The sequence below is a fragment of the Phodopus roborovskii genome, unplaced genomic scaffold, assembly GCF_943737965.1.
Source record: "Phodopus roborovskii unplaced genomic scaffold, PHOROB, whole genome shotgun sequence".
Lineage (NCBI taxonomy): Eukaryota > Metazoa > Chordata > Mammalia > Rodentia > Cricetidae > Phodopus > Phodopus roborovskii.
Genome location: NW_026126470.1, coordinates 26944180 through 26972040, shown reverse-complemented (window position 1 = coordinate 26972040; position 27861 = coordinate 26944180). Strand labels below are relative to the sequence as shown.

Here is a 27861-nt window from a genome sequence, read left to right as displayed (position 1 = left end):
GAGGTGTTGACACCAGAAAGGCTGTGTGAGAACACTGTAACAATGTAGCAAGCTCTCAGAGCTGGGTAGGGACAGGAAGAGCCTATGCAGGAGGAACCACACTGTCTGAATTCAGGTTGAGCATCAGTCGGAACATCTAGCCCCCAACAAAAAATAATTCTGAAACCCCTTGACTACCAAAACGACACCAGAAGCAGACAATTCCGTAGCACACTAAGGGTACTATGTAAAACCACCTTCAGGCTGGCTCCATAACATGTATGTGATACACTGACCCCATGGCCAGGACAGTTCATTACATTCATTACATACGTGCAAAGATTCTGAAACCAAAAACCAGTTCTGGTCCTAAGCATTTTGGGCAAGGGACACTCAAGTTGCCATAAGACATCAAACACCAAAGAACTCCAGATGAAAGTATGTGGAACATGCCATTCATTAGCAGCATCGAGCATGAGTCCGCCAGCCCGTAATCATTCCAGATATGCTCTATGAGGTAGGACTTAAATGGGACCAGATTAAATGATACAGGACAAGAGCCACCCCTTCTGGGCTAATGAGGGCTTTTGTTTACCGCTCAGCCCTTTGAAGCCAAACCCCACACCCAAAGCCAGTCTTTCATCCATCTCTTGAGTTTTGCTCTGGGTTGTCACTAAAGGCAAGTCCTTCCCAGACTCTGTTTTCATTGCAGTATTTATTGTGAGGCTCTCCCACCAGGCCCTGGCGCAACATCTCGGCTGTGGTTGAGCTTATTGCTGGGCAGACTTAACTGATTATATCCAAAGCCAACCCAGAGGACAGCGAAGTCTTCTGGGAGGATTTTATTCTCTTGATGTATAAACCTACTATCATGCTGATGAGATTTCCTGATGCAGAAGAAACTCCTGCTTGCCAAGAGGTCTCTGCTGTTCAAAGGCTCCGGAGTGGACGTGTTTTTAAAAACAGGCAACAGGCTTTCCAGCCAAAACAGAGCCAATGAGACTGATCGAAACCAAGACCCTTCGGGCCTAATTCCACGGAGGCGCCTCTGCATTATGCATTCCATATAAAGTCAGGCTCTGTCCAGGGCCGTCAGCTCCAGCATCGAGCACTCTCGGGTTTCAGATGCAAGCCGAACTCAGAATGGAGTCGGGGAGACAGACATTCATTCCACAGATTCTTTCCGGATGCCTCTCTCTGACAGACTGTCAGCCCAACAATGAGGCTGCCATTTTGGATTCTGAGCTGAAGGTAAGCAGACACATGAAGAAACACAACCCTTTGGAGCAAAGTGGGAACGGGAGAGCGAGACAATGTTGGCCCACGCTGCTTCTGAGTCCGAGTTCAACTAAGGAGACGGGGCCTCTTATGACTGCGAAGCCTCTTAGAGGAGTGTTTTATGTATGAGCTTAGTTGTCCGGACATGGCCATGTGACAAATTACACAAACCAAGAAACAAGAGCAGACAAGGCAGGTGCGCCGTCACAGACAGTAGGAAGCAGAAGTTCTTGGTGCGTGTTCAGTGCAACACAGTCCCCGGGGCGTGAGGAGATATGAACAGAAAGTTCCATGGCCAAACAAGTTACTTACACAGGGGGTCACGGAAGTGACTCCCACGGAAGTGAACAAAAGCGGCCCAGAGTGGAGACCACGGAAGCAAGCACAGAGTATTGCTCTAAGTCAGACTGAAGCGGTAGATTTCACACAGAAATCGAGTAGGCAGCAGGGACATATGGAGGGGTGTACCGAGTTAAAGCTCGGAGAGCCAGGCCAGCCGTGGTGACAGCCGGAAGTGAGGGAGCTGAGGGACGCAGTCTGGAAGGGGAGCAGAAGAGAGCCGAAGCTGTGACTCGCCTTAAAGACCCATTGTGCAGGGATGCGTCTTTGATGCGTTTTAGGTAGAGCCAAACACTGACAGGAAAGGAAACTAAGAAGTCTCACAACTATACGATCCGTGTCTACAAAGAGGCCTTAGACACGGGCTCTAATGAGTGGAAAACCACTGGCCTCTTCCACAGATACTGAACACCACTCAACGGTCATCTTCACGATGAACAACTGTCCATGGCATCCTGGAGGAAGCCCGTCCCAGGCAGGGGTGAATGATACTTAGCCAGAGTCTTTGTCTTCTGTACATGGCTCCTAGAGCAAGGCCAGGTCGTCTCTCAGTCAGAACTCTCTTGTCATTACCATGTGACTCGGAAGAGGCCGACGTGGACTTAACATGTCAGTGATGCTCCTGCAGGGGTCTCCTGCCAATCACAGTGGAGCACTGTGCCGCCGGAACACTTGGGCCAGCACATTCCCGGCCGGCTCCAGACTCAGTCAGAAACTCCCAGACCAGACCTTGTAATACTCGGTTTAACAATGGATCCCTCTGGGGCTAGTGAGATGACCCAATGGGTAATGGTGCCTGCCAGGCAAGCCTGGTGGTCTGTGTTTGAGAGTCCGAATGCATGTAAAACGTAAAGGAGAGCAATGACTTCATAACCACGTCCTCTGATGGCCACGTGCCCACTGAGATGTGACCCTCCTCTCCTCTCCCTCCCCTCCCCTCCCTCCCTGCCTCTTCCTCTCTCTTCCTCGCCCTCTCTCACACACACACCACGTTACATACACAAATGCACTCATGGGCAATAATAATGACTTTAAAAACTCTCCGGTTTAAAAGCCACCGGGAAGATAAAATGTACACGGTGGTAGAACCATCACAGCAGGCCTGGGGGAGGACTAGCAGGGACGGCTACACAGACTACAGACAGCAATCCAGCTCTTCTTTAGCGCCGGCTCCACTGTGTTGTGCTAATGTCCTCACTGGGAAATGCTGGGGCTCCTAAATCTTTGTAATATTAGCATGTAAATTAGTGTGAGTATTTTGGTTACACAAGGTCATACATTTGTTGAGTCTAATTCCAGACTCATGTGCTCATAATACTTAAACAAACAATAAAAAAAAAAAAAAAAAAAAAAAAAACACCTATGACAGGGTGTAAAGAGGTCAATACTGTTCTTCCTCCCGGAGAGCAGATTGCAATCCTCAAGCCTGAAGACCTCCCTGTCACCTTCACTTCCAGCCTTATCTTCTGGGGACACGTGGCTTCTTGTCACAGGTGGAATGCTCTGAATGCTACAGAAGGCCCCCAGAAGCAAGGTGCTATGTGGCAGAGAAGGAACTGAGTGAGGGGGTTTATTAAATGTCTGAACCAAGAAGAACAACCCTGAAACCATTGCAAACGTTTCTCTCAGGAGACCGGAAGACAGCAAATCACCGGGGTCCTTCTCTATCACCAGATGGCTCCAAAGGATGAACACAAACACACAAACAAATAAGACAAAACAAAAAACCAACTCTATAAACATAGGCAAAGCACACTGCTCTCTCTCTCTCTCTCTCTCTCTCTCTCTCTTTCTTCCCCCCCTTCTCTCTCTGCTCCCGATTACCTACTTTAGACCACAGATAAGAATGGATGATGCTGTGTTCAAGACGGTGCCAAGGGACTCCAACCCACAAGCCAGATCTTGACTGCCTTACCAAAAGGCTCCCAGGTATTATGGAGTGATCAATTCAAAACTCACAAAGGCTAAGTGATTGCTCTCGCTTCGTCCTAAGGGCATTTACCTTTAAACGTAGCTAAAATGAAGGCCAAATAACAGAGGCCACGGGAAGAGCTGAGTGCTGTGTCTGGAGTAAAATAAACAGCACACAAATCTTCTCTGTTGTTAAATTAAAAACAAAACCAAACCAAAAAAAAAAATCTGTTTAAATAAAACAAAGCGACAACCACAATAAGAACTACAATCGTTTTGGGGCACTATTACAAATGATAACGGAATCCCACATTAATAGTTGGACGGCCCCAGGAGAGTTTAAAAGAGAAACCAGATTGGACATCTTTTTCCATCCATGTTTACTATGTGGATGAAGAGAGACGGCAGTCCCTCTGACATTTCATAAGCATGCGAGGACACCAAAGGGTGGTATGTGGAATGCGGTTTCTAACCCCCTGTAATCCCACAGAATCAGGCAGGGTTTCAAAACACGCTCAGAATTTCCTGAAAAGCCTTTTGAAATAGGGCCCAGGGGTGTCCTGGCTTCTCTGGGGGCAGACATGGAACTTTGGCGACTCCAAGACAGCCTTGAAGAAAGCCAGTAATCAATTATAGAGGCGGGGACAAGGGAGGGAAAGCCTGTGGGAAAATGGACATTGCACACCAGTCTGATGTCCAAAGAGACTCAACTGGGGACAGAGACGGGCGGCTGGAAGGAGGGAAGGAGCCCCGTGGAGAGGCGTGTGGGATCTTCCGTACTGAGTCAGAAGGCGAATGCTCATCTTGATAGTCTGACAGTCAGCCTGACACATTGAAATATTCCCTGGAGGGAAAGCTGCCATCTCCGTGAAGGAAGACACAGAGCCACTACTCCCTGGAGAAGTCCCAGAAACTTCACCCAGATGCAAGGAATAAAGAGGGTGCCGACTCTGCATAAGCATGTGGAGAGCGAGGCCACCTGTCCTGGAGGCGTGTGGCCAGGAGCCTTGGCAACCACCTGGCTCATACAGCGAACACGTGAGGGCATCATGTCTGCACCTTGGCTCTGCACAGTTCTACGAGAAAGGAATTACCTTGAACACTTTAAAATCAACCCCCCCCCAAGCAGAAAATTATATCTGTCTTCCCTTCTGCATCAATTTTCAGTAACAACTCCCCGATGTAAGGTCCTGCAGGGACAGAAGGAATCCCGCATCCATCTAAAAGTCCCCGTACCAACCCCCTTCCATGAAATGGTCTGCGTTAGCTGGCAAAATATTCTCTGGTTCCCTTCCCTACTCTATCTCAATAAATGTGCTCGCTACTAAAGCAGGGAAACACCGAAGCTGGAGGAAGCTTCGTCTTTGAGACAGGGTTTCTCTATGCAGCCCAGGATAACCTCGAATCATCCTCCGGCCCCAGACTCCTGAATCCTGGGATTAGAGGCCTGGACCATCACGCCCGACCAGCATAGAAATTCTTTTTCTTCTAGAAGTCAAAAGCCTTCAGCTTGCCCAAATGAACACAGTTCTCTTCCTCACCATCTCTTATCACAAATACAGAAAATGCTTCTGTCTTTGACCCCCCCCCCTGCCTGCAGAGAATAACATCTGGTGTCACTCTGTAGACCACAGAGCCTGGGGCCCGGCCCCAAATCTTGTCATTCTGTTCCTGAGCTCCCTGTTCTGTAGAGACAGGCACACTGGAAAAAACATGGTACCTCTTGCCCAGATTATCTACCCAAAGGCACCCAGGAAAGACAGAGTCCCTCCCATGAGCTCAGTGAAAGAAGGTTCAGGAAGCTCTCGGGGACCCATAGGCTGCACACTACCCCGCAGTGTAGGTTCCCAGTCTGCACAGCCGCAAGGGCAAACCACTGTTCTGTGAGGACGCTGCTTCCTCCATCTCTTGGGGAAACAAGACTCCTGGCGTACATTTTTCTTACCCGTAAAGGCTCACTGAGGTTCTCAAGCAAGTGCTGTAATATTCGTGAAGTTAAATTCTCTTCAATTAAAAAAAGTACATCCGTGGTATAGTTGTTTTCTAATTAGAGCATATGCCACTCTGAGGAAAACTCGAGTAGCATTAATAAATGTTTGATGTACCAGAGTGAACATTACAGTTTTATGTCTAAAATGTCAATGGCGGGAAGGGGGAGGGGTGGAGAAGGAGGGAGGGAGGGAATGTGGGCGCGCATACACACACACACACACACACACACACACACATACACACTCATGATCTCTGAGTGAAGGAAAAGGGTGAATAGGGTTTTAAGGATAATTTACACAGTCCTGAATACAACACCACTGACAGGATGAACAACCCAGGATCCATCTCCCTTTTCACAGCGATGGGATGCTCGCCTTGCCACAGGGATGCCCCAGCACTCCAGGCTGTCTCAAGAGTCTCTAAGCCTGCCTGTATGACTGTCTTCTTTCCTCTTCACCGGTCTCCGAAGCCTTAGAGTTACTCCCTGCCATCCAGCAGGCTCGAAAACCTCTGGAGAGGGGTTTCTGCTTTCGATTTGAGGGGTCGCTATGCTGTTTCACAACAATAAAAGGGGGGGGCGCTCTGTAACAGTGGTATTGGAGCCGGGAGGCAGCAGGCTCCATTAACATTCTCCTCTTAAGCAGGGTTGAATTAAATTCTCTTTGGATTTTCCACTTCCAACTCTGTCAACAATGCCATGGGTACCACACGGAAACCTGACCCTCCCTCAGACAGAGGACTCTGAGGTAGTGGGAAACCCATCTTGTAACGAAGGCTCTGGGGCTTCATGCTCTCGCCAAGACCTTCAGAGTTGGCAGTGACCGAATGGCAGCAAAGCCTGCGTGGTTTGGGCAAGCCTCCACCAGAGCTCCATGTGCTTTCAAAGGCCCGATTCCCACTAGGCATTATAAGAGGACGTGGGGTATTTAGGAGGGGGGACTGGCGGGATTCCTTAAGCAGCTCCCAGCTGGAAGGGGGCTGGGACTTGGTCCTCTTTTTCTCTTTGTCCCTGGTTGAAACTTTAGCTGCTCTGCCCTGTCAATCCCCAGTGTTGCACCTCACCACAGGCCCTGCCAAGGAGGCCAGTCAGTCAGACCGGAAGCTTCAGAGGTAGTCGCCAAAATAAACCATTTTTTCCTCCATGAGCTCATCACCTCAGGTCTTCAGTTATATATAGCAATGCAATGCTGGCCAACGCAGGCCACCGTAACGAAACACCACAGAACGGGGAATTCAGGCAGCAGACACTGCCTCACGATTCTGGGGCTGGAAGTCTAAGATCAAGATCAAACAACAGCTAGCTGGGCTCTCTGGTGAGAGCCTCCCTCCTTCCTACCTGGGAGAGGACCACCCTTGTCCTGTGACCTCACGGGGCACACAGACAATACAAGTTCTCTGTGCCTCTTGTAAGGGCACTGATAGCATCAGGGACAACTCCCCCCACACACACACACTTCTTCACTTCATCCAAAAGTAATACCTCTCAAAAGCTGCATCACCAAATGCCTTGACATGGTGGGGGGTTGGGGGGCTGCGGCTTCAAAAGATTAAGTGGGGACTGGGTTACACAATTCGGTTCTTAGAAGTAGGCAACTGAGTCACAGTAGCTGGCTACACACCCAACGAGCAGGCGAGGCGGTCTCTCTTCTGGTTCAAGGTTGTGCCGTGCAATTGGCTCTGCCTAGCGCGGCGCAAGCAGGAGACAGCAGCACGCACGCATAGGGTCGGGTGCTACAGCTTGCCATCTTGCTCCCAGGACTCTTCAGGCAAGAGTGAAGTCCTGTACATAGCATGCCCTGCTTCGTGTCCTTTCTGATTCTCCAGGGCCATCTGTCACCACCTCTCCCAGACAGGCACAGGGTCCCTGCCTCTACACAGACAGAGCTTCGGCCATGGGAAAGGGGGAAGGAAGCCTCCCTGAGGCGCAGGGCCCTTTATCTCAGTCACAGGCGGGGAGATGGATGCAGTGTCAGCAAGTTAAGTAGGAATTCCTTTCCCTGGCCGAGCAACCGGGCAAAAAGGGCAAGAACAAAACCCAACCTTTCTCAGCCCATACTTTCATCTCCTCACCGATAACCGACTCACTCCTGTGTCAGAGTTAGCAAGAAGCGACAGAAGAGCCCGCTTCTACACACCTTCTCCACCCGGAGATTCCCACTTCATCCTGTGGCAACACAATCCTGTCGGTCCCCTAAGAGCCTGACCTCAAGGAGCAAACTGCCACCCGCTCCCCAACCTACCAACTCCACATCCCCTTTGGTCACCTCCCTGTCACCACAGAGACACCCTGGAAAGGTCTGGCGGTATCTGGGGCTCCCACATTTTTCCCCCAGCTGTCCCAAGACTGTCCTTTCTGATGGAGGAGGGGACAGGGAAGGGGTGAGCGGGGTGGCGGGTGTAATGGAGGGAGGGAGGAGGTGAGGGAGCACGGGGCCTCCGTGGGGAACACACTGGAGGAAAGTCAAAGTGTGAGCTTGCATGGGAACAGCACCCCAGCAGAGGAAGGACAGGCGGGAAGATGGGAGAGAAACCAAGCCGTGGGTGAGGGACCAGGCAGGCGCAAAGAGGCGGGAGAGGTGGGCAGCGGCACACGGATCTGTCTGTTTCTGTTTTGGTGAGGATATGGTGGTGTGTGTGTGTGTGGTGCACGTGCACATGCATGTGCACGTTTCTTTGTTTGGTGTGTGTATGTGGTGTGTTAGTATGTGATGTGCATGTAAGTACACCCGTGTGCCTGTGTGTTTGTTTGGTTTGGGGGGGGTGTATGTGTGTACATGTGCACATGTGTTTGTTTGGTTTTGGGTGTGTGTGTGTGTGTGTGTGTGTGTGTGTGTGTGCGCGCGCGCGTGCACATGTGTCTGTTTGCTTTGGTCTGTGGTATAGGTGAATGATGAACCTAGAACCTACCATATACTAGGCCAGGATTTCTCTGCTAACTTCATTTCCACCCATTTTCTCCTTTTGATTTTGAGACAAAGTCTTACTCAGTTGACCAGGGAGCCCTAAACTCAATCTATGGCCCAGGTCCGCCTTGAGCGTGTGACCCTCCTCCCTGGGCCTCCCAGGTAGCTGCGATTTCAGACCTGTGCTTTATGGAAGGGTTTTACATAGAACACGGGTGGTTCACGGAACACAGTGCAGGTCTGTGAAGGCTGGACTTGGCTTTCTGCCTTTCCCTGCTTCCCAGAGAAATGTTTGTAAATGACGTATGGAAAGTTTATGAAGAAAAGTCTGGAAAGAGGAAAGGAAAGCTGGGCTCCCAGAATCCTGGATGATCTAATCCACGGCACCCACTATGTACATCAGATAGTGAGAAACTATTTCACAAAAGGGGGGCGTGGGGACCTCAGGGGGAACGCCGACTTTTACAAGCTGGATAACTCACATCGACCAGACATCGATTTTGGGGCCGTATTTCTTCCTGGCGAGCAGCTCTGGGGCAGCGTAGGCTGGGCTGCCACACTGTGTGCTGAATGGGTCCGAGTAACCCAGGATCCCGGCACAGTTGCTCAAACCAAAGTCTGTAGGGAGAAGACAAAAAGAACTCTGAATTAGAAAACTACAAAAATGAGGAGGGAAAAGAAGGTAGGGAGGAGGAGAGGAAACATTCTCTCAGGCTGACACATAATTGCGCATCCAACAGGAAACCCGCCAGCTGCAAACCATAACCCCTGACAGACTCCTCAAGACAAAGGCGTGCCTGCCGGGTGGTGGCTCAGAGGAACGCCTTACATCAGCCCTCACTGCACAGCTAGACCTAACTGTGTGATGAGCCAAAACATATTTCCACCGAGCCTTGTAAATGAGTCATCCAGGGTGAAGAGAGACTGTTAGCTTTCTAGGACTGAGGCATGCTGACATCCTGGCTGCCCGGTGGCCGGCCTGGGAGAAACTGAATGGAGACTGATTTTCTCCGCTGGCCGCCTGCATCGCTGGCCACTTACAGTTGACTTCCTCAACTCAGTTTCTCCCAGTAAAGTCCCTAAGAAATTCCTTCCAGGGGCCCATACTGTAATTTGGAGGGCGAGGGGACAATGTAGACAGCCCTGTATGTCTGCTGGGAAAAGACTGCCCAGCAGGCCGGCGGTGCCAGCTAGATTAAGTGATCTCATGGCATTGCTTTGTCCTTAGATGGGGAAGGCATCTGGCAGGAAAGCCCCAAGTGCTTCACAGCTACTTTGGGTCTATTAGGAGTGTTGTGAACTGTTTACTTTTGATCTGAAAGATAACTGCCACTGGAGGGTAATCGGGGAGCTGCTGGCGCCCTCCCCTCCTCTGGTATCGCTCTGTTGACCTCATGAGATCCCCGGCCATCCTTTGAACTCCATTACAAATAGCTGAGTGAGTTCCGAACCCACAGCCAAAAGACTCCCAAGCTTCAGGGCAAGGCAGAGAGAGATTGGCTCTGAGGAGGCCGGGGCCACGCCCCATACCTCCTGCACTGGCTCTAGTCCCTTGCATTTCTGTCTTTCTCTCTGCTCAAGCATGTCTCCACCTGCAAGTGCCTGCCCACCACAAAAGCCCCAGGAAAGAAAGGGCTTAGGGAAGGGCAAAGAGCACAGGGGGAACTAGGAGAGGGTGAAGCCGCCCGCCCGCCCGCCCGCACGCCGGCCCTGGGTCTCGATGACGACACTGGAGAGCTCCCTAACACTTGCTACAGTGAGCTGTGAACTGAACAGCTTATCCACAGAGAACCCTACCAACGCTTTCAGGCAGGCCGAGCCCTCAGCTGGGGCTCCCGAGGAAGAGGCAGAGCCTCCATTAGGGACCTGGCCAAGCGACCTCCAGGAAGGCTGCTTCAGCACTGACCTTTCTCTTGGTTTTGATTGCTTTTCGCTTGTTTGTTTGTTTTTCGCTTGCCACCCCCCTCCTGTTTCCCACCTTTACCCTCTACCTGTCCGTTTCCTTTCCGTTTGGTCCAGTTTGCCCCACCGGGTACCACAAGACCGGAAGGAAAGGCCTTTGTGGACTGCACGGATGGCCAGCCTCCCATCTGAGAAAGCATCTTTTGCAGAGATGGTGAGGGGCCGTTCCCAGATCCAGTACGCACTGCGGCACACCAGCTGCTCGGGGTGGGGTGGGGAGCACTAACAGGAGGAAACTACCATGAGTCGCGGCGTAAGAACACCTACTGTCGAGTCTGCGGTGGGGAGCACTGACAGGAGGAAACTACCATGAGTCGCGTAAGAACACCTACTGTCGAGTCTGCGGTGGGGAGCACTAACAGGAGGAAACTACCATGAGTCGCGTAAGAACACCTACTGTCGAGTCTGCGGTGGGGAGCACTGACAGGAGGAAACTACCATGAGTCGCGTAAGAACACCTACTGTCGAGTCTGCAGACCGCACCATGGAATAAAGATGGAAGTGCCAGGGGTCAAAGGGCAAAGTCACCACTCCTCCGGTCAAAACGGGCTCTGTTAAAGCAAAGGGCGACCTCTCCTCCCTTCCCCTCATCTGGTCCATCAAGAAGATCAAGATAAGAGGCCAGCTCGCCCTCCACTGTCCCAGGCAAGCAAGGAACAACCGAGCCCGGCCTTATCCCAAGCTAGATTAGTTCAGGATTTGGGAAGTGGAGGGGTGCAGAGCCTGCATCTAGCCAAGAAGACTTGATTTTAAAGACGTTGTATAGAAGTAAAGGGCAGAACATTTCACATTCGTAATTATGGTTATTAAAATTTTACACGTATGCCTATAATTAGAACGGTGAAACCAGAGAGAAATTTGCCTCCCAGTAATGTCAGATAGGTCGGCCTCAATTAGATTTGGTAAATACATAAGCTAATTATCACTCAGTTTTCTGAGAGCTGCAAAATGGAATCTCAAAAGAAAGTCCCAGTGAATATTCACAGCTCCTCTAAGCTGTAGCTGTCCACCCTGGGGAGGGAACACCCTTGCAAACATCCGCTGCCTTCTTTTTTTTTTTTCCTTCTTCTTTCTTCTAAGAAGAAAAATACAAGATTGAATCAAAAACCTTACTCCTAATAATTCTAGCTAATTTGAAACAAGGCTGAAGTAAGTTTACTTAAACCAAACGATTTCAAAAACAAGGAAGCTATTAAGAAGAAATGATAATAACAGCTCTATAATCCTCTTTGAAAAAAAAAAAACACCTAAGTAAACCCTTTGAAGACAAGAGGTTCAAAGGGCTTTCCAGTTGACATAGTAATAACAAAGGTTAGGAAAGACCTTTGGTCCACACTGCCTATCCTAGGGGGAAGAGAACAAGACACCAGGCAAGCTGGCAGAATGGCTAGTATAATGTGTCTGTCATTTACAGTATCATTTAGGACAGGAGAGGAAGAGACCCAGGGACAGGAGGCTCCTTCCTCAGAATTTTGTGTATCTGGCTTTTCATACCAGGCCACTTCCCAATAGGTCTGGCCCATCCTTTACTAGCAGCTTCAGTTTGGCCTGGCGATGTCTCTATATGTTAACGTTTGGACTGGAGACGTTTCCACGCACAGCGAACTATAACCTGTTGTGACAGGTAAACAGACTGCAACCTCCTCCCACCACAAGGAGCTGAGCCTCAAGGGGTCAGCTGCTGAAGCCAAGCTCGGACAAGTCCGCTCTGAACTATAGCCAACAGGCTGCTCTGTGCCCCAACAGGCTGCTCTGTGCCTCGCTCCTGTCTCGTTTCCTCTACATCCCTTCTCTTCGCTATGAACACAGCACATGTGTGGAGGCAGGCAGGATATTCTGAACCGTTTATGGGCAGGACTGTTGCCCACTGCTAGAATCCCACAAGCAAATTTGGTCTGAGCAGCTAGTTGTAATTTGTCTTTTTAGTTGATGACTTGAAATACCCGCCTAGATGTTAATCCCATGGCTACCAGCCAAGAGGTGAGAACCCAAGAGAGAGAACAAAACAGCTCGGGATCTCTAAAAGCAACTCAGTGAGACGGGAATTCCAGGCCCTCGCGTAGGTTTACCTTCTCCTCGGACTGCTTGTGGTGGCTTGAGAGAAAATGGTCCCCAAAGGGACTGGCACTGTTAGGAGGTGTGGCCTTGCTGGAGTGGGTGTGGCGGGCTTTGAGGGCTCATATATGCTCAAGCCACACCCACAGCCTCAGACCACTTCCTGTTGCCTTCAGTCAAGATGCAAGAACTCTGCTCCCTCTCCAGCACCGTGTCTGCACGCCCCCTTGCTTCCCACCATGATGATAATGGACTGAACCTCTGAATCGCAAGTCACCACAATCCAAAGTTTTCCCTTTATAAGAGTTGCCATGGTCATGGTGTCTCTTCACAGCGACAGACACGGCCTGTGTAAGCTCCCTCTGGGAGAGTTTATTCCTCAGCCAGTCTCTGGCTGCTTAGAAAAACACCTACTATTTCAGCGAGTAATTCTCAGCACTGTGGATGCCGCAGCAGAGAGGCTGCTGGCCTAGCTAGCATGACCACGATTGGTTCCTCCGAGGAAACGCCTCATCAATAAAGAGGCCTGCCTTTTGCAGTGTTGCTTGTTCAACAGAGCAGGTCTGTAAGTGGTCATCGAGGGCTACAGCTTAACAGAAGACACCAAGTTAGGGGTGAGGGGAAGACAATGTGGACAATGCCCTGACAGGACCTGGAGACTCTCCACAGACAGGGTGATTGATTAGCTTGACTCAGTGGCCTCGGGAGCTTTTACGGTGATATCAATCCGGCCCTCACCAAGCTTGTTCTCTCAGAGTGTCTGAAGTTAAGACAACTCCGTCATTGCCACCTGTACACTCTCCAAAAGGCGAATTACACCTTAGCCACGGATGAGTGGAGTCGCCTTCCCTCTCGCCCTTATCCTTTTCTTAAAGGCCAGAAACCCCAGGGTTGGGCCAGGACACATCCTGTAGGCCTTCCAGCAGCACCCCACTCTCTGCTCCTGTGTCTGTCCCTCGGGGCGGCCACGGCGAAGCAATCCAACAAACAGAAAACCAACGGTTTGCTCCAAGAACCTCCACAAATAGGGCCCTTACAGGGCTTTTTTATTTTGGGGATGGGGGGGGGGTTGGTTTCCTCAGAGCTGTTTTCCACTAATCAGTCGCCCAGGGAAGAGGGCTGGAGTCCCTCGGCCCCAGCACCGGTGGGAACTGAGTGCGATCCAGGATGTCTTTTCAAGCCATCTAAGCAGAAGAAATCACTTGCATGTGAAGTAGGAAAAGAAGGAAAAGTGAGAAATGGGAGATGGCACTGGCTGCCTCACAGCTGGGTGAGAGAGAGAGAGAGAGAGAGAGAGAGAGAGAGAGAGAGAGAGAGAGAGAGACCCAGTTCTTCCTGGACGGCCGTGGGGAATTAATTCACGTAGGACGCTGAATTATGAACCAGTCACACAGCCCCATCCTCTGATACCCGGCTTCCCTCCCTGAGCCCAGGCCCCCATCCCTCTGAGGCCCCTCTCTCACTGCACCCGATGGGCCGGCTGCGGTTTGCATGACATTACACTGGAACGGGAAAGACCCTGTCACTGTCCCTTGCCTGGGGCACCCTCAGACACTTGGCAAATGGAATAAGATGTGAAAAAGCTACAGGCAATGATGAGCCAAACTGTTTTCTACTCCCAGTTACACATGTTCTTGCTAATTCACACTGGGGGAAAAAAAAACAAAAAACAAAAAACAGATGCTATCGAGGTTGAGGATTGTCTGAACTTAAGTCGCTGAAGATGGCTCCGCGGTTATGAGCACCGGCTGCTCTTGCAGAGGACCCGGGATCAGTTCCCAGCAACACATCATCCCAGCAATCACAATCATCCATAACTCCAGTTCCAAGGGACCCAATGCCCTCTTCTGGCCTCCATGGACACCAGGTACACATGAGGTGCACAGATGTACAGGCAAGCAGCACACACACACTTAAAAAAATATCCAGGAGGGAGGGAGGGGGAGGGGGAGGGGGAAGAACCATCTGAATTTAATTACACTTTGAGGAGCTCAGGAGATGGCTCAGTTGTTAAGTGTTTGCCTTGAGAACAAAGGGACCTGCGTTTGGTTTGTGTTGCCAGCGCACAAGGTCACGGTATCACGTATCTGCAGTCCTACTGCTCAGGAGGCACAGAGGGCCAGGAGGGGCCCAGTGCTCCCTGACCTCACACCTATCCAGATGGGTGAGGTCTGAGTTCAGTGAGACCCTGACCTCCACCCGCCATTCCTGTGTACACACGTACATGAGAATGGGCATACACGCACACACACATCAAACATGTGCCGAGGCATGCACAAGAAACTTACAAAGTCCGGAAGAAATTCGTGACCAACAAATGTTTACTGGGGATTATAAAATTCATTTCACAGTCAAGTGACACCGTTTTTAGTCTTCCTAATATTTTAAATTATTATTTAAATAAACCATTAAATTAATTTTCATCGTGTCGTCAAAACTATTATTAAACACTAGAAGTACAAGGAGTAATATAGAAATCTTGTCTATATCTGACCATGGACAACTTAAGAGGTAAGCATGGTTTAAAAGAACAAGAAAAAAGGTCATACCGATCAGCTTGATGTTATTGTCTTCATCCAGTAGCAAATTTTCTATCTTCAAGTCTCTGAAATACACAAAGCCACACATTTCAGAGAAACACTTGGAAGGGTAGAACGGCATTTCGCTCCTGAAAGGAAGTGAACACTTTTAGAGACACTTTGAACCCATCCTCACCATTTCTGCTGAGCTGGTCATTAAGTAAATATCTGTGAGACGGGACATAATTAATTGTCATCCAATACAAAAAAAAAAAAAAAGCTAAAGCATTTCAGGGGACAGGGAGTGAAATGGGGGGGCAGATGAGATTTATGTTGAGTGTCTAGAAGCGGACCTAAAATCTGAAAATTAAACATAAAGGTAAAATAAATAAATAAGTGAATAAAAACAGGGACACAGAATTCCACACAGAATATGAATTCCCGGGCAGGCGGGGGGGGGGGGGCTGTGGCACTGTGAACAACATCAATCAAAGTCGCCAATGGATTTGGGGAAGCACTTAAACAAAATAGGGCCAGGAGGGCAAAGGGGGTAAAGGCGCTTGCTGCCAAGCCTGACCCCCCAGAACCCACGTGGTAGGAGAAGGGACTGGACTCCTACAAGATTGTCCCTTCCCCCTCCAGACATGCCATGGTCCGCCCTCCCCCGCCTCACGTCAATAAAGTAAGCATCGATAAAACAAATAAAAATCGAAGGCTGACTTCATCAATCCGCTCCGCAGCCTCCGCAGCCTCTGCAGGCCTCCGCGCTTAGCTCCTAAGTGTCACAGCACATTGGCAGAAGACAATACTTTAATCTGTCACAGGCAGCACAATGGGGCCCACAGATGTCCCAGTCCCTGGGGGTCGTACCCGAGTGGGTGATACCCTGACTTGGGGAAGGGGATTGAGTGTGGAAGGAAGGACGCTCCTGGGTAGCAGGCAATGCCACTCACGCAGGACACCAAAAGCAGGTGGCGCCCTCTGAGTGGGAGGCTTCCGCTTGTGCTAGCTGACTGCGAGGTCCTACTGGGAAGGGGACAGGCCTGCCTTTCTCTCCAGTGTACGAGAGAACCCCTGTACATTATTACAGGCAGTCAGTAACTAACACAGAGTAAAGCTAGGTTACCAAAAAGTCTGGAGCTGTGGCAACCGATAACATATATATATACACACACACACATATACATATATATATATATATATATATATGCATATGCATACATACATATACATAGCTCAGAAACATCTTTCTCAACACGGAAATTCCGGAACATTACATTGCACCTATCGACTCAGACATACACTGGATATTAATTAAGAATACTTTTCTAAGGGCTGGAGAGATGGCCTAGCAGTTAACAGCACTTGCTGCTCTTGTAAGGGAGCCAGGTTCAGTTCCTAGCACCCACATGGTGACTAACAACTCTCTGTAACTCCAGTTCCAAGAGATCTGATCCCTTCTGGCCTCCTAAGGCTCTGTGAGTACACACACATGATGCATATCTATACATACAGGCAAAATACTCATACACACAAAAAATTTTTTTAATTCTTTTTTAAATAAAACTTTTCCATAAATGTACACATACACACATTTATATACATCTGCTATGGTTGGCCCCGATTTAATTTTTCTACACTGGAATAGAGAAGTCAGAAAATAAGTACTCTTTTTCTTATGCCCACTCTGGGGACTGTGCAAGAGACAAAAATGACGACTGACACCTTACACCGATGTCTGTAAACAGATGGGCATCATCAAACAGAAGAGTGATGTCCCACTTCACAGCGACAGTTTCTAGAGCACAGTCCCCATGCTGCCGGACGGTCCATTTTGCAAAAATCCAGAACTCTTGATTGTTCTCAATTTTTAAACACGAGCAACAAACCTGCATGTAAGATAACAATAACACCACTCTATGCAGGCCAAGCTTGAGGCGGGATCTGGCCCGCCAGTAAGCAGTTCTCCACTCCATATGGAGTAAGAGATGAAGCCAGGAAGATATGGGACTGGCTGCCCAGGGACGGGGCAGAACACTGAAGAAAAAAAATCAAATCAGTGTGCATGAGACCCCCGAGGAGCCGGATGACGGCTTCCTTGGAACAACCATGGGTGAATTTTGGAATGGGAAGAATCAAGAAGTCAAATGTGAGTGGGGGGTAGGGAGTAGGGATATGGGGGGGATGTCTGGTGGTTTCAAAACCGGAGGGCTGTGAATTTTGGAATGGGAAGAATCAAGAAGTCAAATGTGAGTGGGGGGTGGGGATGGGGAGTAGGGATATGGGGGGGATGTCTGGTGGTTTCAAAACCGGAGGGCTGCTGGGAGCCTTGGGGCCTGACATGTGGATGAGGGGCATGTTGACACCAAGTTCAAGGCTATAAAATATACTGTCCTCTGAAAGCACACGTAGCTGGGGGAGAAGTCAGGGTACCTTCAGCTCAAGCCACACAGTCCACTTGGAAACCGCTATTAAGGTCACCCTAAATATAAGGCAGCCCCACCTGCTCTCCCGGTGGGTAAACTTGCCCCTTTGCATCAGTGTTTCAGAGAACGCACAATAAGAATGTTCAGGAATGTGCTGGGACCTCCGAGTCACTCTGGTTAGTATTCAGCTGTGAGGTCACACTGTCACATCAGACTACAATGTTACATGAAGTTCATGCTCGGAGACCACAAAAGCAAAAGATGATCGACTTAGATGTTCACACAAGTCACTGTGTGGCTCTAGCTGGCCTGGACTCACTCACAGAAATCTGCCTGCCTCTGCCTCCCGAGTTCTGGGAGTAGAGGTGTGTGCCGCCACCTGGCCCTAACTTGAGAACTGCGTGCACACACCCCCCCCCTCACTTCTCAGGAAACAGTGTCACAGCCATTTGTCACCTCAGAACCAAAGGTTCTCTGGGTTCCCACTGCGGCAGCTAACCCTTCTGAACTAGACCTCTTCAATGAACAACCTGTTTTCCTCTGCTGCTGGGTCTTATCCTAGGTCCTTGCACACTCTAGCAAACACTCTCCCACGAGCTATATGACTACCTTCCGTATACATTTGTATCTGTGTCTGTCAGTACTTTGCTTGGAACCCTAAACCGTAAGCGCCCACTTAAAATCCCCATAAGTTAACCACTCATCGGGTTGTTTTCTGCGTAGTCTCTCAAGCGTCACAACTGGGAGCTGTTCTTGCAGTCGTTGCGATGCGTTATGTCCACCGTCTTCATTGCCCCTTCTGCCAGATGGATGATGGATGGCTAGAACCCTGGAGTCACCAGTGACTCCAACCAAACTTCTCTAACTGCAGCTTGGTTGGTGAAAATGTTAACAGTTTCCACTGTGTCACCGTGATGGGAGATTTCCAGGGAGTCTCTGTAAGGGATGGGTTCTTTCCCAGAGAAAATTAAGACTGTACATGAGCCGGACTTTTACTCAAGCATTTACGGTAATTCCAACGCGCAGACAAACGCCAGTGTGCCAGGAACAGCCCAGAGTGTGATTCATCGAAGACTGGTTACATTGTTTCAGTTGAAGGCAAAGACACAGTGAAATTAAGCCTCCTTGCCCAAAGGAAACCACAGTCAGTCATTAACGGGGAAAAAGTGTTCAGAACACTGCACAAAAGAACAGCTTATAGAGTCGAGAGAAAAAAGAAAGAAAGTAATTGATAAGAATAATACATTGAAGCTGAGTAATTTTGGGCATGAATGCCCAGAGAAAAACAGCAATGATTAGAGCAAGCACAGAAAAGAAACTCTGAAAGAAAAAAAAATAGCTACAAATAAATAAATAAAATAACAGGGAAAGTATAAAATATAATTACTTGATAAAAGGGGAATAAAACCAGCTCAAGCCTCTATCCACCCACGCACTACTCTCCTGAAGTGGTCAACCCCAGCCACCAGGAGAAATGGACAGAAGAAGCCTCGGTAGTAAGGCGTCCACTGTTCTAGACATTCCAGCTGGAACAGTTTCACTACCAGGATGGCCCAAGGCTAGCAGTGGGGACAGGAAGAAGTCCCTGGGTGCTAAATGACCTTGATTGCTGAGGTGGCAGAAGCATTAACCCTTGGGACATTAATCCCACTTCCTGCTTTGAAGAGAGAGTGCTTCCCTGCAGTCTCCCACGTCCAAATCTGGGGCAGGCATTTTTTTTGTTTGCTTTAAGATGAGGTGGAGTGAGGGTTAAGGAATGGGAAGGTGTCTTGCTGGGTAGCTCGGTCTGACCTTGAACTTGTGGCAATGCTCCTGCCTCAGCTGCCCAAGGGTGGGGTAAGCATGCACCATCACCCCTGCCTTAATGTCCAGTTTTCCAATGTTGCGTTTTCCTGGTCACGGGACACATGAGCTCTCCAGCTTAGATTGAAAATGTATGGGAGGAGAAAGACTTCCTGTGGGGAGAGGTCCAACACTTTTTCCTCATTGCTGAACGGCAGGCTGACAGCACGGTGTTTGCTTGGCTTAGCTATTACAAGCAGTCTAGAGATGTCCAAGGGTTAATGCAAACACGAGACGGGTCATTTCACATCAGAGACTGGGTTATCTGAAAGATGGGATGTGAGGGGTTGGGGTGGTGGGGATGAAATGGCTCTTTGTGGGTCCAGGATATCATAGATCTGTCAGGGCCCACAGAAATGTACAATGCAGTGAAATTTAATGTCAACTCCAGTCCTCAGTTAATGTCATTGTCTGCGTTCTCGTTAACCACCTAAAACAAGAAAGCAGGGAAAGAAAAAGTGGATAGAGACCCTGGGGTTTCTGTACAATTTCTCTACAAACTAAGTCTATAAACCTTTCAAAGTAGCCTCTCTGCTTCCCCTTCCTAGAGTTAAGAACTTGCTAGGCCTTCCCGGGGTGTTCATTGAGGGGCGCCTTTCATTACCTTAAGTTAGTATCCAAGTTCGCTCTGCACAGCAGACCACTCAGATACTCACCCATAACTAAAAAGCCACAAATGATGCTGAAAAAAAAATCACAAAATTAAGCCACCTCCTTGAGAAAAAAAAGGGGGGAGGGGATAAATGTACTCATGAGTTTCTGAGTTTGTACTCTATCCTTTAAAATTTTACCACCATTGCCCAGAAAACCAGTTCCATCGGACTCCTGTGGCCCAAACGCAAGTGTGGCACTTAGTCGAGATCCAGCACAAGACCTGGATGCCTGCCTCTGCTACACTCCAGCTTCACTCCATGGGGAAGAAAGGCTCCAACAGCCCACAGGCGCTCAGGGGAAGGAAGCCTCGCTCCCACAGTTAATGGTCCTTGATTGGACTAATCACTTTTCCAACAGGGGAGGGGGGCTGGGGGAATTTTCCTTCCACCTTAGAATATTAATAATGCCTCCTCGGGGCAAGGTGCACATGAGGTTCAGGGTTGGTTTATGGATGTCACCTTTTCTGGGCTACGGGGCTTCAGAGGAGAAAGGCTGATTTCATTTAATACCACGTCAGGCAGGCTCGTCCGAGTTGCCACAGGTGAGTCTGTCTGACTGAATAGTACACTGTTGTCACGTTATTTTGTCTGTCGCCTTTGATGGACAGCTAGGCAACACAGGTGACGTCTCGTTATCTTCCCTCTGGACGTGTAACCTAAAGGCAGGGTGCTAAATGAAAGAAGCCAAACCCAGGACGATAAATACTGAGTGCCCCCAACCATTTGTGGATGCAAAAGGAGGCAAAATGGTGGTTGCCAGAATCTGGGGAGGGTTGGGGGAGGGAGGGCAGAGAGAGGTCAGGGATCCAGGCACAGAACCAGAGAAACCAGATCTGGTGTTCTACGGCATGGCAGGGTGACTAACTTTAACACTAACGCAGAGTGGACTGGAAAACAGGCTTTTGAATCTCCTCACACAATGAAATGGTGTTTGAAATGATGTGCTAATTACCCCGACTTGACCTTCACACACTGTATACACCCATTAAAACGTCACACTGTACCCAATAAATGTGCAGAAACATGTGTCAGTTAAAAATATCTAAAAGGAAAGAAAAACGAAACTTTTGTACTACAAAGCGGGGGAGGGGGTTGAGGAAGGGGCAGGCTGTGCCACTAGGTGAGCCAGAGATGAGATCTGGGGCAGTGCTGGAGGGGATGGCGTCTTCAGAACAAAGAGCGCGCGCCACCGATGAACCAGTGAGGAGATGGAGATCCACCTGAGCTGCCTTTTGTCAAGGCGCAGGGTTAGGGTCCAGCCAAGACGAGGTCACTGGACAGACAAAACGCCCCTGAGCCATCTGAGCCAATCGGTCAGCTCCAAGGAGGAGCAGGCGCCGGCCTCAGCTGATACTGAAGTGGGTGTGTTTGGTGGGGTTCACAGGGAGACACAGCAGATCATGGGAAACCTCACCTGCCAATGGACCTTTGTTCTTTTCCAAAGAACACGCCACCCCAAGCTTACCCCAAGGCTCACATGTGTGTCTCCTTTCGTCTTCACCCACCCAAACGCTGCTTGAAGTTTTTAAGATAGTCATCTTGAATTTTAGGGGACTGGCCTTCCCAGACAAAAGGGTGTGATGGAGGAAGGGGGGAGGGGCAGACACAGAAGATGGACACTGACTCATTCTTGTATATGTTTGGGTCTTGATTGGGCAGGGACAATTACCACATCCTGTCGAACAAAGGGGCAGTTCTGGGAAGGGGCTGCAGGTGCAGATATGATCACACATGTGTCCACTGGGTGCTTGTGTGCACAAGTGAGTGCCCACTACATACACGAACACTCACACATGAGAGCGTTACATATACATGTGTGCATGCATGTGAATGAAAGGAAGCAAATGGGGTTTACCTGTATGCACATACACACATACATGTGTGTCCTAGTATACAAAACTATGAGTGTATCACATGCACACACGCACATGAGATCATGTGCATATCCACGTGGGCATAATAGACATGATTGTGTGTATGTATGTGTGTGTATGTGTGTATGTATGTATGTGGGGGGGGGTCAGGATCGGGGGATAGTGAGAAAGGAAGATCTTTGTCATCTTTGTCCAGACCCTCAGCAGTCTGAGCTTGTGGCAACGTAGAAGCCTACACTGAGTGGTAGGAATTCAGGAGAAAGCCACAGGAACACACCCAGGGATGAGACCCAAAGTCAGAGTTCTCAACCTTCCTGATGCTGAGATCCTTCCATACAGCTCCTCATGGTGTGGTGACCCCCAGCCATAAAGTTATTTCATTTCTACTTCATAGCTATAACTTTGCTATTGTTATAAAGTGTGATGGACATATCTTTGGAGATAAAGGTTTGTCAAAGGGGTCACGACTCACAGGTCCAGAAAAGACTTACGAGGGATAAACAGTTTGGCAATGAACAATCAGTATTCATGGCACGACCCTTCCAAAAAAAGGATGGAATTCAGGGAGGGAACTCAGACAGGATAAAGTTTGGGGGAGAAGGGTTTTCCTGTGGGGACAGCCATAGGAGTTTAATAAAAAGCCAGGAATGAGAGAGGGGGCAGAGTCTCCAGCTCCCCAAGGCAGCAGGCTCTTAGTATCGATCTGGAGTCTTAGCTAGGTCTTACCTTTAGAAGCACTATACTAAGACCAACTGATCTATAAATCTGATTGTTTACAAGATGCCATGGTGGTAAAGCACACCTACAACCTGTTAGGCCTGATCTGTTTATTTAAAATGAAATTTTTATTTCCTATCATGCCCCACAAGCAAATTGCTAACCAGAATAAAATAAAATAAAAAGTAATAACAAATAAAGTCAAAAATTCACACTAAGTGAACCAAGAAACTCCCTCTGAAATCTTGGGGAGACTATGGAATATTCCAGAAAGAATTGGGGACTGCTCCCAGAAAAGTACTATCCTAGAGCTGAGGTTGACACTAGCTGAATTCATTCCATATTCCTTCCCAGTCCTCTTGGCTGAGCTCAAGTGGAAGCAGGAGTCTGGGCAGAAAACAGAGACCAGGCAAAAAGCATCCTGTTGTATACAGGACTCTTAACTTGAACCCACAGGAACAACATGATGGGAAACTCATCTGGTCATTCAAAGTAACAGACTCCAATCAAAGCCTGTGGACACAGTACTCCAGGGTAACATAATACCTACCATCCCTGAGCAGGAAGAGACAAGCCACAGGCCTGCAGAGCCAGAAGAAAGGGATGCGTGATCAAAGGGGAACTGGGAGCCTTGCTTAGACAAGTGTTAGCACCTCCCTGCCCAGGGCCTGACCCTCCTCCTTCTTCAACACTGGAAAGGTGTCCTCCTCCTGAGAAGAGGGCCCTTTGTTCTCTCAGGCTGACAAGAAGCAGGCAGCCAGGGCAGGTTGCATAAATCCTTTTAACTTTTAGAACTTGTTTCTTAGCAAGCAGAGGGGAAGGGAAGGCAGGTGAGGGGGTGGGGATCCTGTCTGTCACCTCCAAGAACTGCTGGGGACCCCAGGACCCTCCTGTAAGGAGCAGACTTCTGTCTGCGGATGCTGGCTCTGGTTGGTTGTGTGTGTGGTTGGGTCTGTGGATGCTGCCGGGAGAGCATTCTGGAGGCAGGAAAATAAAGCAGACTGGGGGGGGGGGGGGGGGCTGGGCAACAACTCTCAGTGGGTGCCGCGCTTGATGCACGGGTGTGAGGTTCGAATCCTCAGAACTCAAAAAAAAGAACCAGGAGCCTTTGAAGGCCCACAAGCAGCCCAGCCCGTGGTGACCCTCCCCATCCTTCCCACTCCAAGGTTTCTCTGAAATGCTAACTTCTCAGAATAATTTATAAGTTTTACTTCTCCACTACCTCATGAGAAAGAAAAGTCTCCACCACTGCAGTAAAATGGAGACCAAAGGAGTGACAACCAAAAATAGGCTGATGGCCCCTAAATTAAAACAAACAAGCAAGCAAACAAACAAAACATTAAAAGTCACTTAGATGGAATTTTTCAAAGTCAAGATGTCTGGATAAGAGTCACCTGTGAATCTATGATAACAACCCATCCCCCACATCCATGAATGGTGCCACATGCTAACAGACTTCCAGGGGGCTGGGGAGATGGCTTAGGCACTAATGTGATTGCTGTACATGCGTGAGAATCTGAGTTCAGGTCGCACCACCCACATCGAAGCCAGGCACAGGCGTACCTGCCTGCAACCACAGCACGAGGAGGAAGAAACAAAGGCCGCCTGCTGGTGGGATCCCATCAGTAAGCTCCAGAGAGAGACTGTCTCAAAAACAAGGGGAAAGCAACGGAGAAAGACCAAGTATCAACCTGCAGCCTGCACATGCATGTGCCCCTGCATGCATGCACACACACACATAAACACACACGCACACACACCTAACACGCTCAAAAACATACATATGCTCACACACGCTCACACAAGCTCACAGATACACATGCTCACATACATGTAACACGCTCACACACATACACATGCACACACACATAAACACATGTAACCGTTCACACACATACATGTGCTGTCTCTCTCTCATCTCTCTCTCTCTCTCACACACACACACACACACACACACACACACACACCGTGAGTTCCAGAAAGAAAAGCATGCTATACTTGTCTGCTTCTCCTTGCTCTCTTCCAACTTTAAAAGGCCTGAGCCCTAGTCAGTATTGGGTTATAAAGCTATTTCCAAGGAGAGAGAGGGAAGGGGAGAAACCTGGAGATGAGAGCTTTTTGAAAAGCATCCTGTCTCTGCTATCAAAACATTATTAAATTCCTTCCTTTGACATTCTGACAGTAATTGCACGGAGGGATTGGATTTTGTTAGACATTGCTTTAGAGGGGCTATTGACAATTTCCTGCAGGGCAGACCCATGTGCACCTCACAGGGTCACCTCAGCTTCCTTTGTTACCAGAGGAGACCCGCACTTGTCTTATCTAACACAGAACCCTGGGAAAAAGCATGGGGTCCCAGGGAACACTATGCCCCTTGCGGTCCCCACTGAGTCTGTAGTCCAGGCTGACTCACTCCTGAGGTTTCTGCCCCTGGCATCTTAGCAGGAGCCTAGCATCTTTTCCTCTTCGCTTCCCCTTAACAGGCAGGGCACAGACAAGGTCACACAAGCCAAAAGCAGTGCCACACGCTGCAGATTCATGAATGTCCCCTTCCTTACTGACCTAAAGAGTTCTAACAGAGCATGAGTGTCAGAGAATGTGTGGCTAAGGCTGCTTGTATGGGGGGGGGGGGTCCTCACTCAGCAGGGGGTAAATGGAGGGAGTGACAAGCCAAAGCCATTCCAGAAAAGCTGTAAACAACAGGGTGTCCTTGAAGTTGCACCTGGGTTCAGACACAACAGGCAGAGGATCCCACAGAGGCAAGACACTAGGGAGGGTACAGCCCTGTAGAACTGGGAAGTGCTGGGAAGTGCTGGAGTTCATTGCTTAAGGGACCTCCACTGATCAGGAAAAATAAATAAGCGAATGAACAAATGAATGAATGACTTCCAGAGAGCTAAGAGGCGACATTCGAAGTTGTATGTGAAGAAAAAAAAATCCCCCAGGGGCAGCAGAAGTGGAAACACATGAAGACCCCATTATTCACAATGTCCGTTAGCAGATGGAGAGGATGATAAACTGAGGTGTAGTAGCACACTGAAATATTACTCAGCTGTGAAGAGGAAGAAAGCACTAACACAATACGGAGGAATCTGAACAGCGTTAGGCTGCCCGGGTCACCAACAAGAGACCCTGTAGCCTATGGTCCCATTTATGTGAAATAACTAGACTAGGCAATTCCACAGAGACAGGCAGAAGATGAAGAGTTAGCAAATTCCTACGGGAAGAATGGTCCCATAGGAACAGGGCTTCTTGGTGAGGGCTAAGAAACTACTAAAATTGGATGTGGTGATGGTTGCACAACTCTAAAAATACGTAAAACCATTAAAATGGGTATTTTACATTGTGAATTTTATAATTATACCTCAATTTTACATAAATATGAAAAGTAGCCAGACATTTCATTAGAGAGCTCCACACCTCTCTCTCTCTCTCTCTCTCTCTCTCTCTCTCTCTCTCTCTCACACACACACACACACACACACACACACACACACTCCTTTCGTTGTTGTTTTTGTTTGTTTGGTTTTTGTTAGTTGGGGTTAGTTTTTTTATTATTATTATTATTTTGTTTGTTTTCTTTTGAGACAAGGTCTTACTACATAGCCCTGGCTGGCTTGGAACTCAGTATGTAAACCAGGACGGCCTCAAACTCACAGAGAGCCACCTGCCTCTGCCTTCCGTGTGCCACGCTCCCCAGAATGTCTCAAGATTTTATTTCTATTTTTAAAGATATGCATATATGCATGTGTGGTCGGTAATGTGGGGTATGTGCATGTGACTTGTGGGCACAGAACCCATAGAGGGCATCAGATCCCCTGGAGCTGCAGTTGCAGGCAACATGAGCCCCCACCCCGCCCCGCCCCGCCCCCAGCATGGGTGCTGGGGGCCAAACTTCAGTCCCCTGCAGGTGCAGCAGCAAGTGCTCAATGTGTTCTTTAAGTGAATGTCACCATGCTTGATTTCCTTGACTGTGACTGTTGTCAAGGTGTGTAGGCTTCTGGAGAATGCCCCTCTTTCAGGGGCAAGTTCACAGTCCGAATGGTGACTCCACCCAGTGCAATAAAGCATTTGCAGAGCAGCTGCCATCAGACGGGCCGCAGAACGTAAACGCATCCATGCCAGCTTCTCGCCAACTGTTCTATGAGGCAAGCCAGGCGACTGGTCCCTGCTACGGTCCTTGAATTTTGTGGTTCGGTTTTTGTTATGTACATTTTCTATTTATTTTTTAATAACACTTTTGTTTATTCTTTGAAATTTTCAGACGCTCATACAAATGCATTTTGGTTTTGATTGTCAACTCTAGAACCATGTGGATGGGGTCTCAATGAGGGATCTAGATCAGGCTGGCTCCTGGGCATGTCTGTTGGGGACTGCCTTGATTAGTGCGGGCGTCACCGATCCCCGAGCCATGTATGTGTGGGTTAGATGAGCTGATGACTAGTGTGGAGCACTCACTGGCCCCTGCTCTGCACCGTGAACGTGATATTTAGCTGCTTCGAGCTCCTGCCACTTTGGATGTCTCCACGGTGACAGACTGTGACATGAGCCTTTGCCGGGGTGTTTCGCCCGGATGGCTGCCTTTGGAAATGATAAGGACAGTGGTAAGCCTTGCCAGTCCCTTCCTCAGTACCAAATATCATCAGTGCTCTAGCCCAACACTAGCTCACCAGAGAGATGCATATCATCCATCACTCCCATTTCACACACAGACAGACTGAGTTCCAGGAGGTCAAGTCATGTACCAGGCAGAAACAACCAACCATTAAAGGGCAGAGCCAAGACCCAGGCCCTCTGGCTTTGGACTCAACTGTCTGAACCCTTCTCAGACTCACAAAGCAAAACCAAGAAACTGGAAGAGGCCGCAACTGTTAGGCCTCGCTAGGAGTGTCCACTCGGTGCGGACCCGGGGATCAGTGCATGCCTGCCTCTTACCTGTGGACCACCCCAGCCCGGTGCAGGTGCTCCACCGCAGAGATGAGTTGCCGGATGTATCTGCGGGCTTCGGACTCATCCAGGCGCTTCTTCTCGTAGATCTTGTGCATGAGGTTACCGCCGGGGCACAGCTCCATGACCAGGTAGTAGCTGTTTTCCGTCTCTAGGATGTCCAGGAGCTGCGTGATGTTGGGATGGCGGATCATCTGCTGGATCTGGCCCTCTCGTCGCAGGTTCTTGGTGACATAGGTGTCCTTTTTGGCCCTCTTCTTATCGATGACCTTGATGGCGACCTAAGGCGAACCGGAAAGCATGGCTGTTACTAGACACTGCAGGCAAAGCTCGTTCGTCCCCTTCCAGGGTTTCACGAACCCTGGGAAAGATGGAGCCCAGGAGACACCTGGGTCTGCCGCGGAGTGCGGGGCCCTGCCTAGCGTAGGAAGGGCCGTGAGTCCCCATCCCAGCACCACAAATAA

The 27861-nt window shown here is 49.2% G+C and overlaps 1 protein-coding gene across 1 annotated transcript in view; it reads right to left on the bottom strand.

The window, feature by feature from the left end:
- The window catches only part of Hunk (hormonally up-regulated Neu-associated kinase), a 98985-nt gene that overhangs the window by 24634 nt on the left and 46490 nt on the right, over positions 1-27861 (bottom strand). The window contains exons 2-4 of the mRNA XM_051191864.1: positions 27386-27678; positions 14969-15024; positions 8885-9020 (exon numbers count right to left, since the gene is read on the bottom strand). Coding sequence (XP_051047821.1) covers positions 8885-9020; positions 14969-15024; positions 27386-27678 — 485 coding nt within the window. The remainder of the gene's footprint in view (positions 1-8884; positions 9021-14968; positions 15025-27385; positions 27679-27861) is intronic.